Below are 27,620 nucleotides of genomic sequence, written 5' to 3'. Positions count from 1 at the left end.
TTCTGAGAAATGTTAACGTCAGAAATTCAAACAATCATCTTCACAAACTGAATGACATAAACAGACTTCTAAATCTATCCACCCATGCAGTTCTACTTTCACAGAAAAGTCAGAGCACATCTGGTTTTTAGAGAGTCTACAGAATAATGGTGGAAATTGTTTATTGAATTAAATAAGGCTTTCAAACAAGCTGGCTGAATCATAAGCTAACAGCCACAAGTTTAATTAAGCAACTTTCACAAAAATAAAACAACTTAAAAGTGAATAGAGGCACACGATGAGATGCAAACTAGACTTGAGGAGAGTTACTCGGCTGTAGCTGCAAATCCAACATAGCAAAAGCAGCAAGGATGGAAAGATCAAAGGTTATTTCATACAAATGTACTGTTCACGCATCTCCCAGGCACATTTCGTAACTAATAATTTTCAGATATTAAGTTTTACTTCTACTTGCAGGCCACCATAATAAGAAACTAAAGAATAATGTTGTTAATAAAAGTGTTGCTATATAAAGAAGAGTTACTTACAGAAACAGAGGAACAGTGTGTCAACACACATTGCATAGACACTGAAAAATCCATGGGCAATGAGATAAGAGCCAAATATTACAGTCTGCAGAAAAAAAAACAAAGAAAGGAAAGGCGTCCAGTTTAACATGAAGATGGACAAGTAAACACGCACACCTTCTTGTGACGTGTGGAAAAGGAGAAAGCAGTCACATCCACAGTAGTGTGTGCAGCAACTTTATACACTGCGTGGGACGTATCCTCAAAGGAAAAGAAGGTGAGTCCATGAGTCTGCAAACAACTTTGATCGTATTTTAACCAATTCTTAGACTGCTTTCTCCTGGTGTGTCTTACAGTATTAATATACATGACAGTTTTCTTTCCTGTATCATTATAAACATTCATTCAGTCATTTTTTTTACCCACTTATTCATTTGAAAGGAATTAACCAAATAAAATAAATGCCACTGTAAAGGATCTGCCTCACATACATGGGTCAGTTTTACAGTACATACCAAACATTACATAATATAAGCAGTATATCATTTAAAAAGTAACTGAAATCTTTTGTGAGGTGCTTTTCAGTTTTGAATATGATGTGCATAAGACATATCATGTGGGCTTCATATATTAATGATGCTGTAAAGGAAATCCCTAAAGAGAAACTGAACTCCCATCCTTGAATAATGATGCTGGCTTTAAAAATGGAAACACTCAATCGACTCACTAAAGGAATACAGTCAGTCAGTCAGTCAGTCAGTGTCCAACCCGTTATATCCGAACACAGGGTCACGGTGGGTCTGTTGGAGCCAATCCCACCAACACAGGGCACAAGGCAGGAACAAATGCCTGGGCAGGGCGCCAGCCCACTGCAGGGCACACACACCAAGCACAATTTAGGATCGCCAATCCACCTAACCTGCATATCTTTGGACTGTGGGAGGAAACCCACACAGACACAGGGACAACACACAGGGAGGACCCGGGAAGCGAACCCAGTTCTCCTAACTGCGAGGCAGCAGCGATATCACTGCGCCACCGTGCTGCCCACTAAAGGAATACTCCACCCAAAAATTATATATTTGTATGTATTACTTACCCCATCTATTTTGTAGTAATAATTCAATTAGAATGTAGATAACAAATGTTTATAATATAAGCCAATGATACTAACACTGTACAACAACAAACCGTGTGAAAAAAGAAACAAAAAAAAAATCTTACATTCCTCATATCAATTATCCAGTTGTATGTGCAAAACTTCCAAAACAGGCATTTTATGCTAAAATACAGTATTAGCAATAAATAGATTCTTACAGAAAATAGCACACAGCATAAGCAGGAAGCTAAAGTCACATGAGATTGAGTTTTTGAATTGACGACAGGAGACTTTTTGCCAATGAATGAGGGTCCTGTCTTCAGTTCAAAAACTCTTTAGTTTGCTGTTTATGATGTGCACTTGATTTTCCAGAATAACCTGTTTAACAATATTTTATCAAAAATGCATGTGTTTTGTATGTTTTGAGGATACAACTGGATAACTGACATGTGGAATGTAGGAATTTGTTTTTCTTTTTTGCATGGACATTTTCCACATCGCTTGCCATTCTACAGCTTTAGCCACCAATGGCTTGTATTACATTATAAACTTTTTTGAACCTCTGTTCTGCATGAAAACGTGACATTAAATTTTTTTCTTGTTATCATGACAAACTACACAGGCTAAGTAACATATAAAAAATATACATTTTTAGGGGGAGTATTCCTTTAACATGGTGCACTGCATATCTGTATCTCTCTACATAGTGGCATCCTGTTTGACAGTCTTGTGAGGGTAAGTCAAATAGCAAAGGCAATTTGAAAATTATATGGTAACTACAACGGATAGAAGCTGATGCAATACAACATGTTCACAATGGTTTGTGGGTAGTTTGAACATGCACAGCACAGTGCTTTGCTATTAGTCAACTTGAAGCCAAAGTCAAATGAAGATGGGTGCTCTGCTGCTAGATTGCACCTTTTGTTGAACAATGCGCCATTATCAGATTTCTTTGACAGAGTAAATGAAACCTGCTGACATTTACTGAAGGATATTGCCTTGTACCAATGAATCAGCTCTTTTGGTACCCATCTTATGCAAACTTTTCGGTACCTCGAGTGATTTTGCACTATGGCATATACAACTAGCTGATATCCAAATGGGAAGCAACAGTGGACAATGTAATCCGACAGTCTTCTCTGATGAAGCATTTGCCATGTCGATGAGGGCTTGTGGGCGCAATGTTGATGGTTGTCCAGATCAAATTTTTACGGTTACACTTGTTCTTCCCAATTTAAACCTTTTTACCTGTTCGTAAACCTTTTGTGTTTTCACTTACATATTGAGCCAACATCCTTCAGTGAATTTTAGCAGGTTTCACTCCTGCTCCCAAAAGAAATCTTACTATGGCACATTGTTCAACAACGGTGCAATCCCGCAGCGGAGCATCCATGTTCTTTTGACCTTGACTTCAACTAGACAATGGCAGACTACTGCCCTGTACATGTTCATACTATGCACAAGCTGTGGCAAACATACTGTGCTGCGTCAGTTTCTATCCGTTGTGTTTATGGCATAATTTTCAAATTGCCTTTTTCTTATTGATTTATCCACATGTTTACTTTACAACCTTTCCTTAAAAATGAATATCACCATATGAATCACATCAAGTGCAATTATCCATCCATACATTAATTTTCTGCTACTACTTAATTGAATTAAATGACATTGTCCATTCCCAATATCAGGAGCAAGACAATAAATGAGCTTGGACAGGACAGTCCAGTCCATCACAGGGCCCATTTAAGCACACACCCACACTCATTCACTTACAACTGGCCAATTTAGAGTCATCAATTACCTGGAGTAAATTAAACAGGAATACTTAGCAAATGCAAAGAAAACGTGTGAACTCAAGACAGTGCCAAAGATAGCATTGAAACCTAGGCCTATGGAGCTGAGAGACAACACGGCAAAACACTGTGGCGCTATGCGACTTTTAAGTACAATTACTGCAAGTCTGTTTTCTTTATAGTAATTATCTACATGTACTTTAATTGTCTAGTTGGTTATTCCACTACTGTCCGTCTTACTCCACCGCTTACCTTAATCACACACCATGTTTATTTTAAGTTCTGTTACAATTTTATATTGTGCATCAAAAAAATAAAATGATTTATTAAGAGCTATTACAACTGAACAGAGTACAAGTGTTTAGTAATAGTAGCTACTAGCTGACTACACCTTTTAGTCTCCTTTAACTTACCAGAAGTGGCACCCAATAGTAGTTTAAAGATGGTGCTTCTTCTTGTATAAAAGGTATTCTGCGAGTAAAGAAAAAGAAGGCAAGGACACCTGTGGAAAACAACACAGTTTAATAAAAAGCAAGCCTAATAAAAATTAACAAATGCACATATCCATTAGAAAACACACACACAATCTAATATAACATTCTCAGATCAATTAATCCAATTCAGGGCTGTGAGGATCAATTAACTATACTGAAAAAAATTAGGAACATATCAGAGATAACTGATTCGTTTCTTGCAAGCCAAAAGGCTGCGGGTGTTCAGATGATTAGAACTGTTACAAATTCAATTCCTCTTACCAACGCTTCCTGCAATGAATACTTTTCCAAGGAACAGCAGAAAGTCGGTAACCTTATCTAACACTGCAACTCTGGAGAGAAAAAGAAAGGCACATAAGATTAAGTAGATTATTGGACACAAAACCACTTATTTGGGATGCAAAGAAATGTTACCTTACAATGTTTCTCATCAACAAAAAGAAGGCCTCCTTTGCAGATGTGCAGAAACCTTTGCCATATATTGCAATCTAAAGACAACGAGCAAACAGGAAGACATGTGAGTGACAAGTTACTGAAACCCTTATTTATTTCACAGTCATTTTAGCATGACTTAAGAAATACTGACATGGCATCGCACACCTCTTTTCTGTGTGTCATACAGAACTGTTCTTACTGAAATGGAAGAGCTGTAGAAAAGTTACTAAGAAGCACCAAATTCAAGTCAAATCATTCAACACCCACTTTCTTTGGTCTGGGTAACCGAAAGTTGCATATATTCTGAACAGAAACATCTATTCAGACCAATGAGCTTACACATGCAGTTACCAGATAGAGTGGCCAAATTAGTTAAAAACAGGCGCTTAGACCATAGAAAGAAATGAGAGACACACAGCCACAGCCAACTTCTTATAAACCTAATATAGAAACACTGTAGCTTCACTAAACATTGAGTTTAAAACTACAATCATAACAGGGAATGGAAAAACCTTGCTACATATACTTAATTTTCTCCTCTCTGTCATTGCATTACCATAGTAAGATTTAAAATGGCTGAATGAGGTGGAGACAGCCAATCTCTCAATTCCAATTCTTACCCTATATTCATAAATTACAGTCGGAAGTGCACTATATAAAAATGAACACTCTCTAGTTATGTTGTATACAGTTATTGCTGAATGGTATTTTCTTATGGACTTTCACAAATCTTTTTGTTATTTTTCTTAATTTTTTAGATTTCTTTCTGGAAATCAAACTCTTTTTTTAAACAATGAAAATGTGTTTGTGGAAATTTACCAAAAAAAAAATTGCTTCCATTTAGTTCAGCTACCATGTTCAATGGCACATAAGCTACTAGTGTTGCTTGCTTTTTATTTTAAAAACAAGCCTGGCATCGAAACACAGATTATAACTTTGTCACCTTCCTGTGTGACACAAATGACCCTTGTTATGCAAATTTGCTTATTAAGTTATAATAAGAGAATATGCGTCTGCATACTGTACTGATGCACTCACCATTATGTATGCATTTCTGTTCATAAATTTAATGAAATGCTCCAAGCACCAGAAGCAGCACTTGAGACAGCATAACAAGAATCTGGCAAAAACATTCTCTGCACCTGTAAGACAAAGTCAGTGTCAATACTGGGCACAAAAGGGAAATGGTGTAGCACTCTCGCCACCTAGTGGATGTTTCCATGTCATACAGGTTCATATCAGATTCAACACTTTAATGATTAAACAGTATATGGTACCGATCACATAGATAGATAGATAGATAGATAGATAGATAGATAGATAGATAGATAGATAGATAGATAGATAGATATTGACCCCAAGGAAAATCGACCTGCTACATCATTCTTTATACATTAACAGCAATCAGGTACAGTATAACTAAAATACAGAGATTATAAAAGTCTAATAATAGTTATTATGGATAATATTATGCTCATTACATAAATACTTATAATGGCTGAAGCATTTGTCAAATACCTTAAACTGGACTGAAAGGCATAAGAAAATGATGAACATATTCAGTTGAGCATCACAGAGAGACATAATAAAAGTGAAAGGCATAAGTCACTGCAGACATAAAAGATGAATGATGAATGATCAAAGACTGTGGTGGGCTGACGCCCTGCCTGGGGTTTGTCTCCTGCCTTGCCCCCTGTGTTGGCTGGGATTGGCTCCAGCAGACCACCGTGACCCTGTAGTTAGGATATAGCGGGTTGGATAATGGATGGATGGATGATCAAAGATAATAGTATACACTTTTGCTATAACGTTAAATGGCACCATATCAAACCAAATGTAATGTTGTAAAATGTCAGTTTTTTCAGATAACACAGATGAATGTTATTCTAACAACATCCAAAGCCACGTTCTTGATGGGGCTCTACCATGGCTTTCATTTTTGGTTTCTTTTCCCCATAATGACTGAACCTAAGGGGGTGAAACCTCTAATTTCCTATGATTACTAACGTGCGTTGATGCTTGTTGTGCATTTGCTTCTCATGTACTTGGTGTAAGCATTTTGATCACTGGAAGTTCATTGTTTTCTGATGTTTCTTTTGGATGTTAATTGACTTTGCTACCAGTGTTTCCAGATTATTTTTCTTTCTTCTTTATCTTTTCATTTTATTTTTAGTTTTCATTATATTGTGCTTTTTATTTCAGCAATTAACTTTTGTTTTATTGTTTAATTAGTCATCCATCCATCCATTATCCAACCCGCTATATCCTAACCACAGGGTCATGGGTGTCTGCTGGAGCCAATCCCAGCCAACACAGGGCGCAAGGCAGGAAACAAACCCCAGGCAGAGCGCCAGCCCACCACAGGTTTAATAAGTCAGCATCCTCTAATTGGTTTTCAGTTTTTCTGTGAAATATTACCACTTGAGGAATCTATCTACTGTAGGTTCTTTTGGTAGGTGTGATATAATGATGATATAATAAATGCATATGACCATATTTGATTAATATCTTAAATATCTTTGGAAACACCTTTAAAAAGGTATAGCCTTGTGAAAGCCTGTATAAAGAGTAACAAGGTTTACAATCTACTGTTTCTACATATTTTTACTCCTTGAATAAGAATCATATATTCAGGTATAAAAATCTGCAAAATCGTACTACCAATCATAACTGTACATTGAATTAAATTAGGAAGAAAGAAACACTGCTACAAGTAAAAATAATACACAAAAAACTACATTATACTGAAATGTTTCTTCTTTTAGGACCCATATCTCCATCTCTTTCCAAGGTTCGGGCATTGAACATTCCCTTCCTATTTCATATTGTCTTGCTCTTGGATCTCTCAGCCTTCTCTCTGTCTTTCTCATAATTTCAATAAACATTTTGGCATCTGTCACCCAATAAGGCCTCTGATTTGGTCTTTTCATTAATTTGTGGAAATCCTCATTTTTCAGTTTAGTCCTTTGGGGATTATCCTCACCTTGGATTAATGGAGTTTTTGGTACCACTATTGACAAGTGAAAAGCAGCTGCTTGGTGGGGGACTGGAAGACCTTGGCTTGGTGATCCCATTCCCTTCTTTTACCTTTCTCTTATCTCTCCTGGAGTATTTTTAGGACTGTACCTAGGCTTGGGGCTACTCTTGCACCTCTCTCCATTTCTTCTTTCCTTTGTTATTTTCACAAGGTTGGGCAGGTTTTGGAAGAGGGGAGACTGCCATGGGGTACTTCTTTTCAAAAGATTTTATTTACAAAATTCTTTGAAATATTGTACTTGTGCATTTGCACTGGATTTTCGATGTACTTTGTCATAACATTCTAATTTTAATAAAATTGTGATAAAAACAGAAAAAACTACAAAAGATGAAATAAAAACCCCAAATGTTGGTAAGTGAAGTTGACTTCCTATGGAAAAGACACCTTGAAGGGAGCCTTGAAATCAACAGATGTAAAGATGCTATTGTCAGATTAGATGGCCCAGTACAGACTCTGCTATATAATGCCCAAAAGTGGGTGAGCAACTAATTAGCTGAGGTCTCCAGGACTGTCACTGTGTCTGACTTTGTGTGTTGTAACTGATCTTGGATCACCCCCAAGATATATTTTCTCCATTTATGGTATGGTGACTTGAGTTTTTCTTTACCTTTCTTCCATTGTCTATTGGCCACAGTTCAACAATGAATTAATAGATGGGTTTAAGTTTTCATTTAGGTTAATCAGTACTGAACTGCTTTGTCACTATTGCCGTATTACATGTAGGAAATAAAAATATTAGGTTTGAATACACAATGTGAGGTCTGAAAATCGAAAGTACACCTTATGAGAAGGATTTAGGAGTCGTAAGTCCACTAGACAGTGTTCAGAAGCCATTAAGAAGGCTAACAGAATGTTAGTTTATATAATACGTGTAGGGTAATTCAGTGAACAGTGCCATAAAAACATAAGGTGAATTAAATTGAATTAATGATATACACATAAAACAAGGAAGAGGATCTAATGAATGTACACTTTAGAAACAGACATGTTCAAGTCCCCAGATGATAATAAGTTTTTCTAAAGTGCACCACTAGCCAAACTACAGTCTAACAGGTGTGGCGGACAGCTAGGTTCCATGCCCGGCAGGGTTCGCCCCTTCTGCATCTGTTCCGGGAGTAACCATGGGCAGCTCAATACCTCCCCCGGGACGCTTGGTGTCAGCCTCCCTGGCGGACAATGATCCCCCAACTTGTTGCATGGCTCCATGGGAGATGGAGTCCTCCACAGCCTGGTTGGGGGCTCAGATGGCCGCTAGGGGGAGCTGCATGGAGTCAGCAGCCCAGCTGGATATATCTTCAGTCCACCCGAAAGGGTAATTAGGACCAGGTGGTCAAGCACCTGGAACGCTTCCGGGTGGGATATAAAAAGGGCCAGCCACCATCACTCGAGAAGCCAGAGTTGGGAGGAAAGGGGACAAAGCTTGAGGAGGAGTGGTGGTAAGGAAGAGAAGAAAAGAGTGTTGTGTTAATTGTGTTTTGCGGACTGTGTATTGCCTGTGGGTCACGGGGAAGATGTGCACCCACGGGTGAAGAAAAATAAAAGTCCTGCTTGTTTATACGTGCCTCTGTCTATCTGTGTCGGGTCGGGTGCTTATATAGCGCCTTTGTTACACAAGGATCCAAATTAAACATCTCTAACCTGGGCTGCTGATTGTTGCTAAGGTTGGTTCTTAACTGAGAAGTTAGTTCTAACAGATAACTATTTTTTTTTTGGTATTCTCAACTTTTTACATGAAATGCGAGACCAAAACATACTTTGGTCATTCAGGCTTCCCTCTAGTTTCTTTCCAAATGTTTTAATGAAGTAGGAACAAGATGGTGGGTCTGCTGGATTTGCTATCTTTTAAGTCTCATTATTAATTAGTGACTGAATAAGCAAATAAGAAGTGATTAAAAACTGTGAATACAGCTGTTTACAAGCTGACCAAAAAATGTAAAAATTTTGTACATAAAAATGTGGAAACTGGCTGAAATGAAAATAAACAGCAATTATGCCTTTCCAGGATCAAGAAAGGGGTCTACATGGAAAAGACATGACACTTCATAATTCTAAAACAACTCACTTCACTTACCTTTAAGCTTATGGTCCAGATATTCCAAAATAATTCTGATCAGCTGCACAGTGGCAAGGATCAAAGATCCAAAAGCAAGAGACCCTGTATGATACCTTCAAGATGAAAATATAAAAATGATTTATTCAATCAATAACCATAGCCTTGGACAGAATAATAATAAAAGTAAATGTACATGCAATAGTCATAGTTTTTAGTCTGATACTATTACATTTTTACTGATATCTATTGTTTATGTAGTGTGGCCTACTGTTCCTTGTACAGTATTGTTGCTAGGTTGTAGATGCTTGGCATTCTACAGCAGAGAGACTAGCAACAAATGTGCTTAACTGTGAAGCAAAATGACAATGAATGGCATTGCAAGGAACAGCTAAACCTTAAAGGAATGATATGATGAATCAATAGTGCCATCTTCTGGCTGATTTTTGCAACTGTCACTAAGATACTAACTTCAATTGTACACAAAGTACTTAAATTAAGCAATTCTCATTTAATACATTATTATGTTAGTTATAGATGATGATTCTTTAGTAGTGACAAGTGTCAGTTTGTGTGACAGGGGAGTAAAAAACTAATAACACTGAAAGCTAGACGTTACCATATAACCCAGTACTTTTTCAATAATTAGTGTGGGCAATATGGAGCTCAGTTTGTATGCAGGTGATACTTCATGATGCATTCTATATTTGGGTACAAGGGGGTGTCTTAATTAGGAAAGGGGACATTACCTAAACTGGAGCAGCACCCTGTTTCTTTTCACAACTTTTTGCATGAAAGCTAATCATTCTTCATACCTTCTGACCACATGGTGGGGTAAACAGCCAAATGTGTTTTGTGGGTGCCTATCCCTAAACACAAATCCTCTTCTACTTCCAGATCTTTCTGCTCATATGCATAACATTCAGTGCCTACTTTATAAGATTCAAACACTACAAGCCAATACTGTTGACACAAGGCAGGATAATGAATCCACAGATTCATGTTGTAGATACTAAACTCTGACTCTACCATCTGAATGTCATGCAGAAGAAATCAAGATCCACCAGACCAGGAGACATTTTTCCAAAATTCAGTTGTCCAGTTTTGGCCCCATGTGCTTACTGTACCCTCATCATCCTAGTATTAGCTGAAAGAAGCAGAAGTCATCATGGTCTTCTGTTTCTGTACTTCATCCGCTTCAAAATGCAATGCTTGGTGCATCTGGAGATGACCTTCTGCACACCACTGTTGTAAGCAGCTGTTACTTGAGTATTTGTGGCTTATTTGCTTTAGGGGCCAGTTTGTTTCTGAGATGCTCTATATTGAACTGTAGACACATGATTGGTTCTTTAAAAAAGCAGGCTGGTTGCATTAACAAGGAGTTAACATCTTGGCCACCAAGTACACATCATTTGTATGGTGCCATGGTGTGGATGCCCAGAGGGCAAAACAGTCCCAATGGTTTCTTACATATGAAGCAAGTTAAGTCCCACAGGAACACTAACTAGAACGTACCAAAGGTTTAAGTCAGTAAGTATAGTGGCTAAATTCGAAAATCCAGTGCAAATACACAAGTGACAAGAAATGTGTGCACTTTGGGACACACATTATGGCGAGTCAAACTTCCATAAGCTGAGGAAAATTTCTACTTGCAGTACCTTATCATCTTTAACCCCAAACTATGGGATGAATATGTGATTTAAAAAATATATTTTAAAAAGCATAGTTATATGACAGAACATTTTTCTGTTCATATTCATAGTTTCTCTATTTTTTTAATGTCATTTCCATAGACATAAAATCAAGCCACTATTTCCCTAGAAAATGAAAACTTATAATTCAGAACATCAAGAGTGATTTCTGGGACTAGACAGTGTTTAGGAAGAACTGATTATAATATTGCTGGTATACATCTACCATTGAGTCAATCAATCCATCAACCTTATGATAACAAAAGATCCTTCAGATATTCTGCCGCAGCTGCCTGCATACATACCTTATTGCTCTCCCAAAGGAAGAGAAGAGAGGGTACTGTGGAATGTCTGCTGGCTTCCTTAATGCCCAGTAATATGATGCAAAGGCCCCAGCCAGAGTGCACTGGCCTAAAGCAATGGCAAAGTTAACCAGCCACAGGAAGACAAAGACATTGCAAATCTGCAGGACCAGGATATATCTGTGGTAAAGGCTCTCCCCACCATAGAATGCAAATGTGCACTGAGATCCTGGGCAAACTTTTGTCACATTTGTTTTGTTAAATGTCTGTAAAAGTGTGGGAAAAAAACAAAGAGAGAAAGAGTAAAGAACAACTTCAAAGCACACACATATTATGCAAGGTTTTAAATTATAAAAGCTACAATATCAAACAAAGATAGACCACGTGCTTCAGAGGCATTCAGTCAGTGGTAGGCCTGCATCGCTAACATAATTACACTAATAAATATATCAGTCATTAGACTTTCTATTATGTCACGAATCACAGTGAGCACTATCACTGATTTACAAGATGTTAGCAGAATAATGTAAAAAGAAATTATTATATGTATATATATATATGAAAATTGTTTTACTGTCAAATAATGCAAAGAGTGCGCGACACGTGTTTCGCCCTAATTCTGGGCTCATCAGGCGTATACACTCACTGCATTCCCTCTCGGGAATTGAACCTCGGATGTCAGCGCTAGAGGCGAAGCCCCTAACGTTGCGCCACGGCGTGTGGTTCGTTCATTTGACAGCATGTAGATCGGGGTAATTACATTCATGGCATTCGTAGTCTGAATCACAATCTGATTGTATGGGTGGTTACCTACCAGGTAACGCTTATGGTTGGTCAGCAAGGTAGGTAACCACCCATACAATCAGATTGTGATTCAGACTACGAATGCCATGAATATATATATATATATATATATATATATATATATTTTTTTTTTTTTTTTTTTCAGATTAAAGCTATTTAATCATGTTCATAATTATCATTTAGTTTTGTTTCCTTTCATTGTCACCTTTGCATTTTCTGTCAAAACTGAGAGTTACATGCTCTTTGATTATGTCAATTCCTAATGCAGTGCCAGCTTTGAACTATTTATTCATTTTCTAGGCCGATTATCGAGTTTACGGTTGTGGATAGTACTGGACTGAAGGTAAGGACCATCTCTGGATGGTATGCCATCTCAGTAGGGTTAACACGCACACACACTGAATCATATGGGGGCTATCTTGGTACTTCACAAAACTAACATGTATGTTTTTGAGATGTGGCAGAAAAACCTATGCAGAAACAGGGAAAATGGTTAGAACCCAGAAGCCTGGAGCTCGGAAGCCACAGCACTAGACACAGTGCTATCATGCTGTCAACAGCACTGCTGTAAGGTTAATATTTAATAAGATACAGTATATTTAAGAAGAAAACACTGAGAAACTAGACCCTGCTTAACACAAAGAACTGCTGAAGATGAACTTGATACAATACTAAGGCGCCAAAGGTGAAACTCTCTGCTAAGAATAATTTCAGAGATGTTTCCTGATCCACAAACCTCTGGAACAAGTAAAACTAACAAAGGTGTCACCAGCCAAAAAAAAACTGCAATTTACTTTTTGTCCACAAGATTAAATATACAATATTTGATATACTGTATTAATCCATACATCCATCAATTTTCCAACCCGCTGAATCCGAACACAGGGTCACGGGGGTCTGCTGGAGCCAATCCCAGCCAACACAGGGCACAAGGCAGGAACCAATCCTGGGCAGGGTGCCAACCCACCGCAGGACACACACAAACACACCCACACACCAAGCACACACTAGGGCCAATTTAGAAGCGCCAATCCACCTAACCTGCATGTCTTTGGACTGTGGGAGGAAACCGGAGCGCCCGGAGGAAACCCACACAGACACGGGGAGAACATGCAAACTCCACGCAGGGAGGACCCGGGAAGCGAACCCGGGTCCCCAGGTCTTCCAACTGCGAGGCAGCAGCGCTACCCACTGCGCCACCGTGCCGCCCCCTGTATTAATCCCTGAGGGATTTTTTTTTTCAGGTTAAAGCCCTTGCTCAAGGGCAAAATGGAGTAAGATCCCTTCTGGCAGTAGCAGGATTTGAACCAGCAACCTTCCATTTACAACTGTAGATCCTTAATCTCAGAGCCACCACTCTACTCAATCAACAAGATTACTGAAAATCTTTAAAGTGGAGCTGAAAAAGATAACAAACTGGAATATTCATTAATTTAATGAAAAGGTCCACTTTCCCATCCAATGCAGGGTGACACAGTATTACAGTATAAATATGCAACTAACTTATTTTCATTTTCATGTAATGTACACTTTTAATCCAGTTGTAGGGTTGTATGCGGCAAGAGGCTATCCTGGTAGCATTGGGCACAAAGCAGGAAGCAGCCTTGGATTAGATGCTAGTCCAATACACACACACACACGCATGCATGCATGCACACACACGCACACGCACACCACACACACACACACACAAACTAATCCTAACTCTTTGGGATGTGCTAGTAAAAGTTGAGACACAGGGAGAACATGAGACAACAGTGTGGCCAGAATTTAAAACCAAACCACTGTTTAGTGGTGCTAACTAATGTTCTTTGATCAAAATATAATACCATTTAATAGACAAAAACATCAAAAGCAATCATCATATTCATTTTACTATGCAATAAAAATGCGAATAGGAAATCTGTGTACTTTTCTTTATTCCTCTACAAAATCCCAATCTTATTCAATTATTTTTTTTAAACATTTAAATATTAAAATAATTGTAAAAAATGGTTTAAAAAGAATTCAAAATTAACTTACATTAGGATCACAAGTCAGATTTGCATATATGCACTTAGGCTGGGCAGGCATCACTTTGTACACCGATTCACCAGAGGAAGCCAAAAACCTAGAAATGACTGGTTAAGGTTATGCAAAAAACAAATTCATCAGATTCTTCTCATTTTTCTTTCTTTTTTAACCTTTGAGCTAAAGGAAGTCTGTAACAAAGAATCATTGATCTCATCAGTATTCCTACAAAATGCAAAAAGATTTGAAGCATAAGCTGGACAATGGTGGTAAATACCACACAGCGGTCTATTTCAGCCATTTTAATGCCAACAATGCCCTAGAAAGTCTGAATAGATTCTGTGAGTTTTGAAAGGCTACAATTTGGATTATCTTTGTCACTTTAGGGATGGAGGCAGTTCTAACTGTAAAAAAAGTACATGTTGCAAAGTTTTTCTCAAAAATTTAAAAAGAAAATGTACCATATTAAGGGTAAGTTTAGCAAAGGGAAGTATTTTTTTAATGTAAATGAATAGATGCCGAGTAGACATGAAAGCAGTGTCAAACATTTTATCATTGAACGTGATAAGATTACACAGAGAAGGGCAAAAAGTAAAAATCCACAAATTAAAATTTATAACATACTCAGCTATATTGGGGGTACCTAAACTCATGTTTTTCAGGTTCAGTGTTATAAAATCAGTCTCGAAGCACAAGGGTTTCAGCTACAACCAGAAAACGGTGACATCTTCATTTTATTGAAGGCAAATACACGCCGCTAAGATGAGGATTTAAGACAGAGCAACTAGTAAGTTACTTTCAAGAATGAAACAAGTTTTGATGTATCACGCAATACCTTAATTTAACCTTTTCATTTTGTTTTTATATACCATAAATGTTTAAAAAGACGATCTTAGGTGTCTGCTGGTAGGACATTGTGGCAAGCTTATGTCTATAGCATTGATGTCAATCTGCTTAAGCAATGAAACCAGACAGCCATTGATTTTAGTGAATTGCATGCAGTACACTCAGCAGAATCATTTTCTTATTGTACAGTTCTTCTTTATTATACAACTCATTCTATAAATTTGCTTTTTTTTAGGAATTTACTAAGTGTGTATGCATTATGTTTCCTGCTTTGTCATATATAATGTAAGAGGTGTGCACTGTGCCCATCACCTGCTGAGTGGTGAATCTTGAGGATGTCTAACCTGTGGTTGACATGATGCAAACAACAGCAGATACAAGATAGAACCAACACTGGACTGGATGGCAGCCCATCCAGTTTAGACTCGCCAATTAACCTACGTGTACATGTTTGGGAGAGGGCTAAGTAGGACCAGACTGTTAGGAGAGCTGGAACAGTGAGGAAAGTCCAGACAAAGTCTACAAAATACAGCAAGCAGAAATTGATTCTATCTCAACAGCTGGCAACCAGTAAAATTGTGAATGCTAATATTGACATTAGGACATCAACCAGAAAACAAAAATACTGCTCATCTAAAGAACCAAAAGGGCCTACTAGAAATATACTATTATTATTACTATTACTATACTATTATTATACTATAATTAGTAAAGGTTCTGAGTGTGTGGTCTATAAATTGTAACTACTTTATCCACACCCTTTTAGTAAGAGTAAGAGTGGTATCAATAATAATAAAAATAGTATATTGGAAATCAGGTCGTGGTTCCAGTTCTGAGAAACAGGGGAAGCTAACAAATAGGAGCAGGGCCATAAAAAGATCCTGATCAATTTAAAGTAAAGCAATAGAGAACTTCCATTAGCAAATTGGGAGTCCCGTAAGTCACTGGAGGGCACATTGGAATCCTGTTACAATATGCTTCGTCTCCTGATATTTAAGATTGCAGTGTTGTTTTACAGGCATCCCAGTTTTGGGATTTTTTTACATAAAAGACAGCAGTTTTGCTAAATTAATGTCTCTTTCATTATTGAATATCTAGCTTTGTTTTTTAAGTTTGATTTTGACACACATTTTTAATGATTTTGACTCCTGATATTTTTTTTTGGCCTTTTCTGATTCCTTGACCAGCTGCCTGATTACTGACTTTGTTTTTTTTTGTTAGCCCATTTTTGGTCACTCCTTGCCTTTTTGGCTCTTTCTTTATCTTTTACATTATTCATTACAATCCCTAAAAGAAACAATTGAACTACTCTGCACCTTTCTGTCCACTGGGAAACAACATCTGTTCTATAACAACAAACTACGAGGCAGCAAGAGTGTAGAATTCAACAAATTGCAGACAGGATCTCACAGATAGGACAGGATTGGTAGTTTTTATAAGAGCATCTGCTTCAATCTATCAATGCTCATGACGTTCTTATTGTGCAGTTATGTTCAGCAAAAAAACTTTACAACAGTGGACAACTTGTACTATTCACTGAAGCTGTTCTCCTTTCTTGACTTTTAGCATTATTTTAAATTGAACAGGGGCTAAAGGTTATTAGGTCTAGGTCTGATATACATTTCCAGCACTAGAGACATTAATTGCCAAGTGCATTGTTGCCAAAGAAAGCCAATTAGAAAGTGAAAGCCACCTTTAGTTGGTAAGTACCTGGAAATAGGTTTAGTAAGTTTATATTTCATATTACATTTTTTATGTTTACTAGTAAAACAAGTTTGATATGGTTGCTATGGCTCCTACGTTTATTAAAAAAATTTGGCTTCCAACACCAATTTATCATAAACACTTCTAATAAAATGTACATAGAGTAGAAAATGTTAAATTTCCAGCTATTTCTTCATAGGTTTCATGTAATCTAAAGCTCCCTTTCACACATAGAATTTGGAAAACTCTTCGGTTACGAGGATTTTACACACATTTCGAAATGACCTGGCCATTTCCTTAGTAATCAAGTTTACACTCTGTCTAACCTTGGGAATACCAAAACATGCACAACCACTAAACACATTTAGCTTTTTATTTGATTGAAAGAAAATAAATTGGTGAACAGCAATTTGTGAGTGCTGCATTTATTGTGTTGATATATCTACAAACTGCATAATGTACTGTAATCACAAAGTTGCATTTGACAAGTAAATGATACTATGGATAGGAAACACAAAGCTGCAAAGATCTGTAGATGTATGCTGCTGCTTATTTGCTGTTCACTGGTGTTCAGGTTTGTATGGCTCACTCCTATTAACATAGACATGCTTTATTTGTCACTGTCATGAAGTTGTGCGTGTGTAACTTGCTATTTTGTAGACCTAAGAAAATCCCAAGAACTATGGTAGGTTCAGTTTCCTGCCATTCCTGACATGGTTTTATTTACATCTTGGCAATTAACTTGTAATTCCTGGGATCACCATCATGTGCGAGGGGCTTATGTTTATTTAGTATTTTACATAGCTTTAAAAACAGAATACCTAAAATACTTTTCCAATTATTTTTATTATTACAGCCTACAATATCAGACATGCTCATTGAAATAAGCAGCATTTCTCTACAAGATGGAAACAAGAATAATTAGATTTATAAAGTCTGTTTTTCAGTACTAAGTGAATTTTTGTTTGCTGTTATGCACATTAAAGATGAAAGGGCTTGAGACGTGGAGCAAGTAAGATAAAAAATAGCATTAAATGTAAAGACATAACTTTAAGAATTCAGAGCTGCAAGGTAAATAAAATATACAGGAATTAATTACAAATGTATAGAGAAATTGAATTACCGCATTCTACAGTCATAATGAACAGAAAGGATACACAGCCGTGACAGCCCAGTAGGAGATACAAACTGCAATCAGGAGGAAGGTAATAATAGGGTAGAACAAGGTTGACATTATCTCTCCAATGGCTCTGGGATTTAAAGGGAGATCAGTAGATTAGGAATCTTACAGTATCAATTTCAATTTTTATTAGAAAGGTCAGGCTTAAAAAATGACCTAAGCAGTGAAATTATAAGCTCTCTCTGTGACAGGCCTAATCCATCAGTTCAATGGAAAATATGGACACTGACACACTCACACAAACAAAAGCTCTTTTGCAAAGTTTCACCAGATTGTTATTCATCCATTAATAAGGGATTTATTTATTTATACAATCCAACTTTTTTGAGGCATTTATTGAATAATATAGATATAAGGTAGCAACAGAGAGTGAAGAAACTCTTAAAACAAAAACAGTAACAGTTGAATCTAACCACTAATTCACTGCTGTCATACCCACACCGGCCATCCAAGACACAGGAGGTAGCATACTCTCTCTGAAAATCCCTCTGGATTCAGCTGCTGTGGCCCAGAAGCCAAGGTCTGAGGGTAAACAGCAACACTGACTTATTACTTTGATGGCAGCAAGGGCAGGGCGAAAGGGAAGATCTTGTAAATTGGTGGACACAGCCATAAGAAGGTGGGTATGTACAGAATGTAAGAAGTGATAAAGTAAAAGCCTGAGACCCAGAAGAAAAAATAAGGGGGCAGCAGGTTAGAAAGGCAGGCAACAATTCAAAATGAATAGCAATACTTGGAGGAGTAACCAGAGTGAAAAAAGAAGATCAAGAATAGCTTCTGCAACTGAGACTCACATACATGAAAGGAAACATACCAACACATAGCTGCAACACTGCACTTCCCTTTTATTTCCCCTGTCCCTTCAAGTACTCAGGACTGCATGATAAATAATTGAACAGCCAGAAAGGTTGCATCAGAAGCAAAGAGTACATGAAAGGAAGGGCTAAGGGAAGAGCCAGGGTCTTGCTACCTGACAACTGTCCATTTCTAACAGGCCGAAAAGAACTGAAGGGGTGAGGGCATTTCCAGGGACTGCTTTAATGTAAATGAATATCATCATTAATATTCTACAAAAAATAAGTTCAATGCCATCTTCTTCATTTCACTCTCTCCATCAATTGCTTATCCATATTCTTTGCTGCACAATTTGTTTTATGGTCTCGCAACTTGATTTCCATTGTCTCTCTATATCTGCAAATTCAAACAGATATAAACCCATTTCTTTCTTACTTTCTCAGTATCAATGTCTCTAAACTTAAGGAGACAACACTCCAAATGAGTTAACACTAGAATTACCAGAGCCTACGAGATATCTGCAAATTCAAACAGATATAAACCCATTTCTTTCTTACTTTCTCAGTATCAATGTCTCTAAACTTAAGGAGACAACACTCCAAATGAGTTAACACTAGAATTACCAGAGCCTACGAAAAAACTCGTAGATCCGGCCCACCTTAAATCTCATCGCACCTCTCCGTTAGTGTCTTTTGTCCTGTAAATGTGCCAATAAAGACAAGCAGCAAGCAGCCTGCTATTCCATCTCCCCACCGCCGCAGAACGTGCACAAAGTTCCCCCAGCTCATGCCTTGATTTATCTGGGAGTGAAGTGCTGGAGTTTTAGAGTGGAAACAATAGATCATTATTTGGAACAAACACATTTCATGTGTGTTCCGTTTCCACAATAATCTGTGTAAACACATTGTTAAAACAGAAACGTTTTCATATTTTAGTAGTAAATGACAAAATGCTGACATAAACTATATAATGTGTGAAGCCTGAAGTCCAAAGATCAAATAAACACTTTCACAAAAGGTTCAAGGATGATACAACAGCTTCCATGGCGTAGCTGTAAGATTTGCTGACTTGTAATCAAGAGTCTCCAGTTCGATCCCGACTGACTCCTATATTTGCCATTTTCAGTAGTGAGCTGCTCTTATTGTTAATATTATACAGTACACACATACATTTGGTTTGCGTCTGTAACAGACGGTGTGCATTTATAGTACTTGTAAAAGTTACCTTTTTTTTTCACTTTTATTCTCTCAGTCCTGCGGTGGGTTGGCACCCTGCCTGGGATTGGTTCCTGCCTTGTGTGCCCTGTGTTGGCTGGGATTGGCTCCAGCAGACCCCCATGACCCTGTGTTTGGATTCAGCGGGTTGGAAAATGGATGGATGGATTCTCTCAGTCACGATCACGATATATACTACTGCCCTAGGTATCTGATGCTGTTAGTTTTTATTTGAAACTGGGAATAACTGTAGATGTGAGTGGTGTTTTGAGGCAATGGAACTAGACACTCTGATCTGGATGGATAAAAGCTGACACACAAACGCTGGTGAATCTGCCTTCTTCGTATCTCACCGTCACTTGATTTTTTTTTATTCAGTTTTATTGAGTGTTCCTGCTCACGCTGAATTAGTATGCACCTTATGGTCCATGATGTCAAAGCCACACTGACAAAAAAAAAGAGACATAGGTATATATGATATTTGGAATTATTCATTTTATGACCTGTATAGTACATTTCAGAAAACATTGTGGCATGGATGCAACATTATTCATATTATTCATATTCATTCGCAAAACATCTTGCGGTTGTAATCAGTGACTGCGTGTTTTTTTTTCCCCCGATCTTGCCAGTCCTCACATGTTGCTGTATGGTGCTGTTTCTTTTGTACTCCAGTGCATGCAGAGGAAAGAATAGTACAGAGAAGTTAGTTCAGAGCTATATGCAATCATCAGATTCAAATGTTAACAGTTCACACACACGCAAGGACCGTTCTACCTACATTTACGACATGTATACCTGTTGTAATCCGTGCACTTCTCTCTATGCTTTGGTTCCTATTACATTGAAGGGGCACCTGACACTGACTCAGTTTACTTTCCTGGTGAAAGTGGCTGTCTGGAACAGAAGCTTGTCAATGTTGCATCCTCCTTTTCTTTTTCCATCACCTTTTTTAGTAAGATGCGACGATGAAGTTCCCCTTCAAGGTGAGCCATGAACACTCTTCTTTTCTCAGTGGCCCCTGTATATGCCCTGCACAGTACATGTGCGTTGATCTCCGCCAGGTCAAGCTTGTTATAGCACACAGCAACTGACCACCTGCGTGTTCCTGCTTGCACTGAATAAGCTCACGCCTTCTGGTGCATGATGTCAACGCATTGCGGAGAAAAAAAAAGAGACAAATATATGGGACATTGGGTCTAAATTTATGGTACTTGTAAAAGTTAGTTTTTTTCAGTTTTATTCTCTCAATCACGATCATGCTGTAACACCACCCACCCCACTCCGCCCCTCCTGATCTGACTCTAAGTAACAGTGCCAGCATAAATTCACACCCGATCTGACGCTGTTCATTTTCAAATAATATTGCATTAGTGTGATGATGTTTTCTGATTGGTACTATTCAGGTCATAAAATGATTTCTTCAAAATGTCACATATATTGTCTCTTTCTTTCAGGTGTGTAATAGAAACCACAGCACAGAGAGAAGTGTGTACATTGCAACAGGTACACATGTCGTAAATGTAGGAAGGACGGTCCTTGCGTGTGTGTGAACTGTTAACATCTGAATTTAATGATTGCATACAGCGCTGAACTGACCTCTCTGTATTATTCTTTCTCCTGCATGTCCTGGAGTACAAAAGAAACAGCATCATACAGCAACATGTGGGGACTGGCAAGATCGGGGAAAAAAAAAACACGCGGTCATTGATTACAACCGCAAGATGTTATGCGAATGAATATGAATAATGTTGCATCCGTGCCACAATGTTATCCGAAATGTACTATACTGGTCATAAAATGAATAATTCCAAATATCATATATACCTATGTCTGTTTTTTTTTTTGTCAGTGCGGCTTTGACATCATGGACCATAAGGTGCATACTAATGCAGCGTGAGCAGGAACACTCAATAAAACTGAATTAAAAAAAATCAAGAGACGGTGAGATACGAAGAAGGCAGATTCACCAGCGTTTGTGTGTCAGCTTTTATCCATCCACATCAGAGAATGTCCAGTTCCATTGCCTCAAAACACCACTCACATCTACAGTTATTCCCAGTTTCAAATAAAAACTAACAGTGTCAGATCCCTAGGGCGGTAGTATGTATCATGATCGTGACAGAGAGAATAAAAGTGAAAAAAAAATGGTAACTTTTACAAGTCCTATAAATGTACACCGTCTGTTACAGACGCAAACCAAATGTATGAGTGTACTGTATAATATTAACAATAAGAGCAGCTCACTACTGAAAACGGCATATATGGAAGTCAGTTGGAATCGAACCGGAGACTCTTGATTACAAGTCAGCAAATCTTACCGCTACGCCACGGAAGCTGTTGTATTGCCCTTGAACCTTTTGTGAAAGTGTTTATTTGATCTTTGGACTTCAGGCTTCATACATTATATAGTTTATGCCAAAATTTTGTCATTTACTACTAAAATATGAAAAACGTTTCTGTTTTAACAATGTGTTTACTCAGATTATTGTAGAAATGGAACACACATGAAATGCATTTGTTCCAAATAACAATCTATTATTTCCACTTTAAAACTCTGCGGCGGTGGGGGGATGGAATAGCAGGCTGCTTGCTGCTTGTCTTTATCGGCACATTTACAGGACAAAAGACACTGACGGAGAGGTGCGATGGGATTTAAGGTGGGCTGGATCTACAAGTTTTTTCGTAGGCTCTGGTAATTCTAGTGTTAAGTAACTGCTTTATTTACTTTTTATCTTTGCATTTTTGAACCTTAATCTATACTTTAGCTATCACGATTTCAGACTTTTTTATTTTTATATGTTGAACCTTCTCAGCATCTAGTGTGACTGCTTTATTTTTTCCTTTTTTCATGGCAGTTTCTTTAAGAACTCCATGACTACTATATTATAGTAGTTCTGAATGTATTCATTAGCCTTTTCAGTTCTTACTCCGAGTCCACAAAATGCATGACGGGCTATAAATGAAAAATCCTTGAGTAGTTTTCTTCCTACTCTCACATTTTCACCAAGAAAAGTGATAGAATTGAATTTTGCTGAGAAAAGCAACAGAGAAAAACCATATGGCACTTCCTAAGAACAAAACATTACACAAGGAAAAAGAAGAACACGTCTGCTGCTTTGTTTTGTATGATACATACAGAGGCTCTGGATGACATATATGTCACTTCATTCACTATGTACCTCATTGCTTTGTATCTTGTACTTTGAGACAGACAATAGCTTTGACTTTGATGCTTGAAGTACTTCACAGTCTAGCATTACCTAACATTTCTAGTCATAGCCACTAAAGTTTTGCTGTTCTAACCACTTAAAATACTTTGCCCAAAAAAGAAACCCCAACTTAACAAGCAGACGGCACTCTGCTACACTAGCAAAACCAGCATAATGAGAGACATACACTCCAATTTTCTAAAAACAGCCCTGTACCTCCTATGTTACTCCATCCAGATATCTGTTGTTTTCTACTGTATTTTGTTAAACATTAAGCAAATACTAATCTCCCAAGAGAAGACACTGCAATGTCATTTTTTGAGATTTAGGAAAGTGAAGTAAAGAAATGTTTAGGAGTTTATCTAAGACATGGACTTTTAGCTACCGTAGATATGTTACAAAATAAGGCCAATCGGTATCTTACCTGCTTCCTTCTTTGAGGAGTGCAATTGCAATACGTACTCTGTTCCTCAAGAAAATAAGCATTAAGATGATCACAGCTTCAGTAATACAGAGAAAGATCACTGCAAAACAAAATTAAAAAGGTTAATACACAATTTGGAATATATATTCCACTAGGGGGCTCCGCCCCCTGCTCGCTTCGCTCGCCAACCCCTGGTGTTGGGAATGACAAAGAGCGTGATGTATGAATGAGATATAGAATAGTGTGACGGTGTAGATGATGCAAATAGAAAGCAAACAATAAAGTGTGTGGCACAGTGTAAAGGTTTATTTGAAAATTTCTTTGTACACGCCGTTTAAGTGTAAAAGGTAATTCCAGCTCAGAACTTGTAAGGTCATTTAAGATGGTTATTGTTGTGATCAGAGTCAAGTTTGTCAGAGCTTAGAAAGAGTTGTGTCTCTCCAGGAAGTAATGGAATGACTTGGGTATTAATGTTTTCCATATTAATATTTTTTGGACATAATATAGTGCGTTGTGTTAAAAGGGGCATTTGGTCTAATGAGATTGCTGTTCCAAATGTCTCTGTAACTAAGTTGTCGCAGATAAAGGCTTGAGGAATTGTAATAATATGTGCCTGAAGTCCAGCTGTATTGGTGAGTGTACCATCTCCCAGTTGTAATAAGCAATTGTTATGATCTGGTTCTGGACATCGTATCTTTTTTACTAACTGTATCTTTTGAAAGCAATGCCAATTGTCTGCGTATTTTAAGGTGCACTGAACAATAGCTGAGTGCATGGCATCTGGAAGAATAGCTAATCACTGTCTAAAATCTCCTCCTCATAAAAGTACCTTTCCTTCAAATCGAATATTATTATTCATAAACGTTTGTAGAAGTTTATGAATGGTGTTGAGTAAGTGACTTCATGCCATTGAACATTCATCAATAAACAACATTTTTTCAAGACGGATGTCACGTGCAGTGCCACCGTTAATGTTCATAGTGGATACCGATTTGTAGGATCTAATGTAGTTGATAAAGATTTCACTTTCAGGTACATCGTCAGTTATAAGCCTCTGTAGATATTCAGTATATGAATGTAAAGAAGGCAGTCTAATTTGACCCTTTTGACAACGTGTAAATGTATAACTTGTATTTCCAGTTGTTTCTTCAGGGAAGTGAACTGAATGACAATGATTGCAAATGACATTCATTAATCCGAATGAATTTTACTGGTGTATGTTTTTCTTGTGCCGTTTCAGAGGCGCGTTGCTGCATGTGTAGTATTTGGGACGTGTTGTTTTGGAGCTGTAATCGATTTGCCTGTGCTGTGTGAGAAGCCCGTTGTAGCCTTCGCTGCCATTAACGTATGTCTGAGACGGGAGGTGTTTCGTTTTGAATCCGTGCCTGTTGCGATGCAGCACTTTGATTGATAGTTTGCGTAATGTGGATCTAGGATGTAGATTTGTGCATATTTGCGTTGTTGATTTGTTTCAGGGTGCACTGTTCCAATGCGATGCAGTATTTGTGCACATATGCGAAAGTAGTATGGGCCATTGCCTTTTGGTGGCCTGATATTTACTCCGGTATATGCAAAAGCAAATGAACCATTGTAGGATCTAATGCAGTTCATAAAGTTTTTACTTTTAGGTACATCGTTAGTTAGAAGCTTTAGTTGAGCTTTGCGTTTTTGGAGTCGAGACATTTTTTCTTTTAGAAATATGGATAAGTAATAAGGAGTATTGCACTCACTGTTAATATGGAGCCTTTTCTGCGGTTGAACGGTTAATAGTGCCTTATTGTAATGAGATCCACCTATGCTGCATAGCCGTCTATTTTGTTGTTTCTTTCGTGTTCGTGTGTTTGTTCCTGTTATCCTTTCCTTTTCGTTTTGTACCCGTGACCGTGTATTCATGACTTGTTTCTTTCTCAGCATGCGAAATATGGATAAGTAATAAGAAGGATCGCAGTCACTGTTAATATGTTTCTTTTTCTGCAGTTGAACGGTTAATAGTGCTTTATTGTAAGGAGATCCACCAATGCTGACACCTATGCTGTCTAGTGTGAAGGTGTTGATGTTCACTTTAGAATATGTGGCTTTGGGTGTCACTTCTTATGGATGTGTGTGTGTGTGTGTTTGAGGATTGTTGTCGCGCGAGCGTCTTCTTTCTTTTTGTGTTCCTGTGTCTTGTTGAATCCCCCTGTTTGTGTGTGTCCCGTCCCTTGCTTGAAGGGTCTGTGGGGTGGTTTTGTGTTCTTTTTTTTGTGTTCCATGGGCTTGTTGAATCCCCCTCTTGGTGTGTGTCCCGTCCGGTGCCTGTAGGGGGGGGGGTGCCTTTGCTGTTGTGCGCGAGCCTCTTTTTTTTTTTTTTTGGGTCTAGTTTCGTGTGCAATGTGTTTCGTGCTTTGCTTGCGTTTGAATACTTTTTTATGTGCCGTTTCCTTTTTTCGGTGCTCTTTGCGCCTCATTTCTCAATTTTTCCTGTGCTCACTCCTTTTTTCTGTGGTCTTGTCCGCCTCTCGCGGCCCCTCATCCGCCTCTCTCGCCCTCTTCTATCCGCCTTTCTCGGCTCCTCAGCCGACCCTCGCGGACTCTTTTTGCGCCTGCGCAGTACGTCTTTTTGCAGCTACGGCCCATTGCCGGATGTGCCTGCGTCCATCATCCGGTTTAGCATTCTCGGTTAGTAATATGGATATACTATTTGCAAATGAGGTCACAGTATATACTAATATATTCATTAATCTGACATGCTACTGCATGCTTCACAGTTCTGAGAATAGAGAGTATTGTAGATTTGGTGTTTGCTATATTCCAGATTTTTTTGCTAGGAGACATGACACTAAACTGAGCTACACTATGCATGACACTTCATAAAGCATAGTCTGGTCTTGACTAAAATCAGAACTCACCCTACTCTTATTTTCTCCTTAAATGTAGCTCTACCCCCAAGCCATGCCTTACTTATCAAGGAGCTACAACTGTCACTCCTCATTTACTGATGAACTGCCAGAATGCTGGGCAAAGCCTAAGGGTCCAAGGCTGGTACCAGACATTCTGAAAAGTTGAAGTGTCAGCCTTTATTTTCTGGTATACTGCAAACCAAGTGTGAACAACATTGTGATTATACCATGACAGACCTGCCTGATTGAACTTTATCAACCAGGAGGTGTGCTGACTGTTTGCCATTACATTAAAATATTCTTTGCACCAGATTAATTCACCTTCAATGAATTAAATCATTTAAATAAAGAGAAGGAATACCTTGAATCACCATGTCCTATAAAATATTTATATGGTGGGAACGAGCTTTTCCATTACAAACCAGATGGTGACGATACAGTAAACATACACAAAGACACTACTATTAGCAATAAGAATAATTATTATTATTTTGCTCATGGCAATGACATCCATATTATCAACTATTATTTCTAAACTTTCTAAAATTTTTCCAGCTGATTTTTTTCTGTTTTAATGATGCATTATTTTCTATATGTCTATTATTATGAGGTAACATTACGGCAATGAATATGAACATTTGAGATAGAGCTATCATTTCATGACCACATGTATGCCTTCCTCAAGCCATCATATCCAAATAACCTCAAGAAGAACTCATAAAACTGCACACACTGTAACAAATTCATGCACTATGTCCCCGTTACACCTTTCACCACTGAAGGTTATTCTAAATGCTCAGATTTGCTCTGTGATCATTCTATTAAATATGGGTCACTGCATTGGTGCACTAGACTTAGACAGAGGCGGCACTGCACTGTGCTGAAAATCTTACCATCTGCAAAGTGAACTTGGGTTTCTTCGTGCGACATAATAAGCAATAAAGATCAAGTCTTCAAAGTGAACTGAACTAAAGGAGAACTTCTACAAGGAATTTGAACTATGAGGACTGATGTCACTCACACAATAATGTTTTGTAACATTCACATTTGTTTGAACCATTTACATATAAACATAAAAAGACATTTTAACAGTGTCGGGCTGTGTAGTATACAGTCGTCACCTTACAGTAGGCTAAAATGGAAAA

General features: G+C 37.9%; 1 protein-coding gene across 5 annotated transcripts in view; it reads right to left on the bottom strand.

Moving 5' to 3' along the window:
* Positions 1-27,620, bottom strand: part of slc44a5b (solute carrier family 44 member 5b) — a 340,353-nt gene that overhangs the window by 9,027 nt on the left and 303,706 nt on the right. For all 5 annotated transcript variants that reach the window (XM_028811195.2, XM_028811194.2, XM_028811197.2 and 2 more), the window contains 10 exons: positions 23,597-23,696; positions 17,929-18,021; positions 14,234-14,321; positions 11,411-11,673; positions 9,436-9,530; positions 5,366-5,469; positions 4,307-4,380; positions 4,154-4,224; positions 3,812-3,900; positions 528-612 (listed from right to left, as the gene is read on the bottom strand). In XM_028811195.2, coding sequence (XP_028667028.1) covers positions 528-612; positions 3,812-3,900; positions 4,154-4,224; positions 4,307-4,380; positions 5,366-5,469; positions 9,436-9,530; positions 11,411-11,673; positions 14,234-14,321; positions 17,929-18,021; positions 23,597-23,696 — 1,062 coding nt within the window. The remainder of the gene's footprint in view (positions 1-527; positions 613-3,811; positions 3,901-4,153; positions 4,225-4,306; positions 4,381-5,365; positions 5,470-9,435; positions 9,531-11,410; positions 11,674-14,233; positions 14,322-17,928; positions 18,022-23,596; positions 23,697-27,620) is intronic.

This window comes from Erpetoichthys calabaricus, chromosome 10 (genome assembly GCF_900747795.2).
Source record: "Erpetoichthys calabaricus chromosome 10, fErpCal1.3, whole genome shotgun sequence".
NCBI lineage: Eukaryota > Metazoa > Chordata > Cladistia > Polypteriformes > Polypteridae > Erpetoichthys > Erpetoichthys calabaricus.
This window is presented reverse-complemented; position numbering and strand designations above follow the sequence as displayed.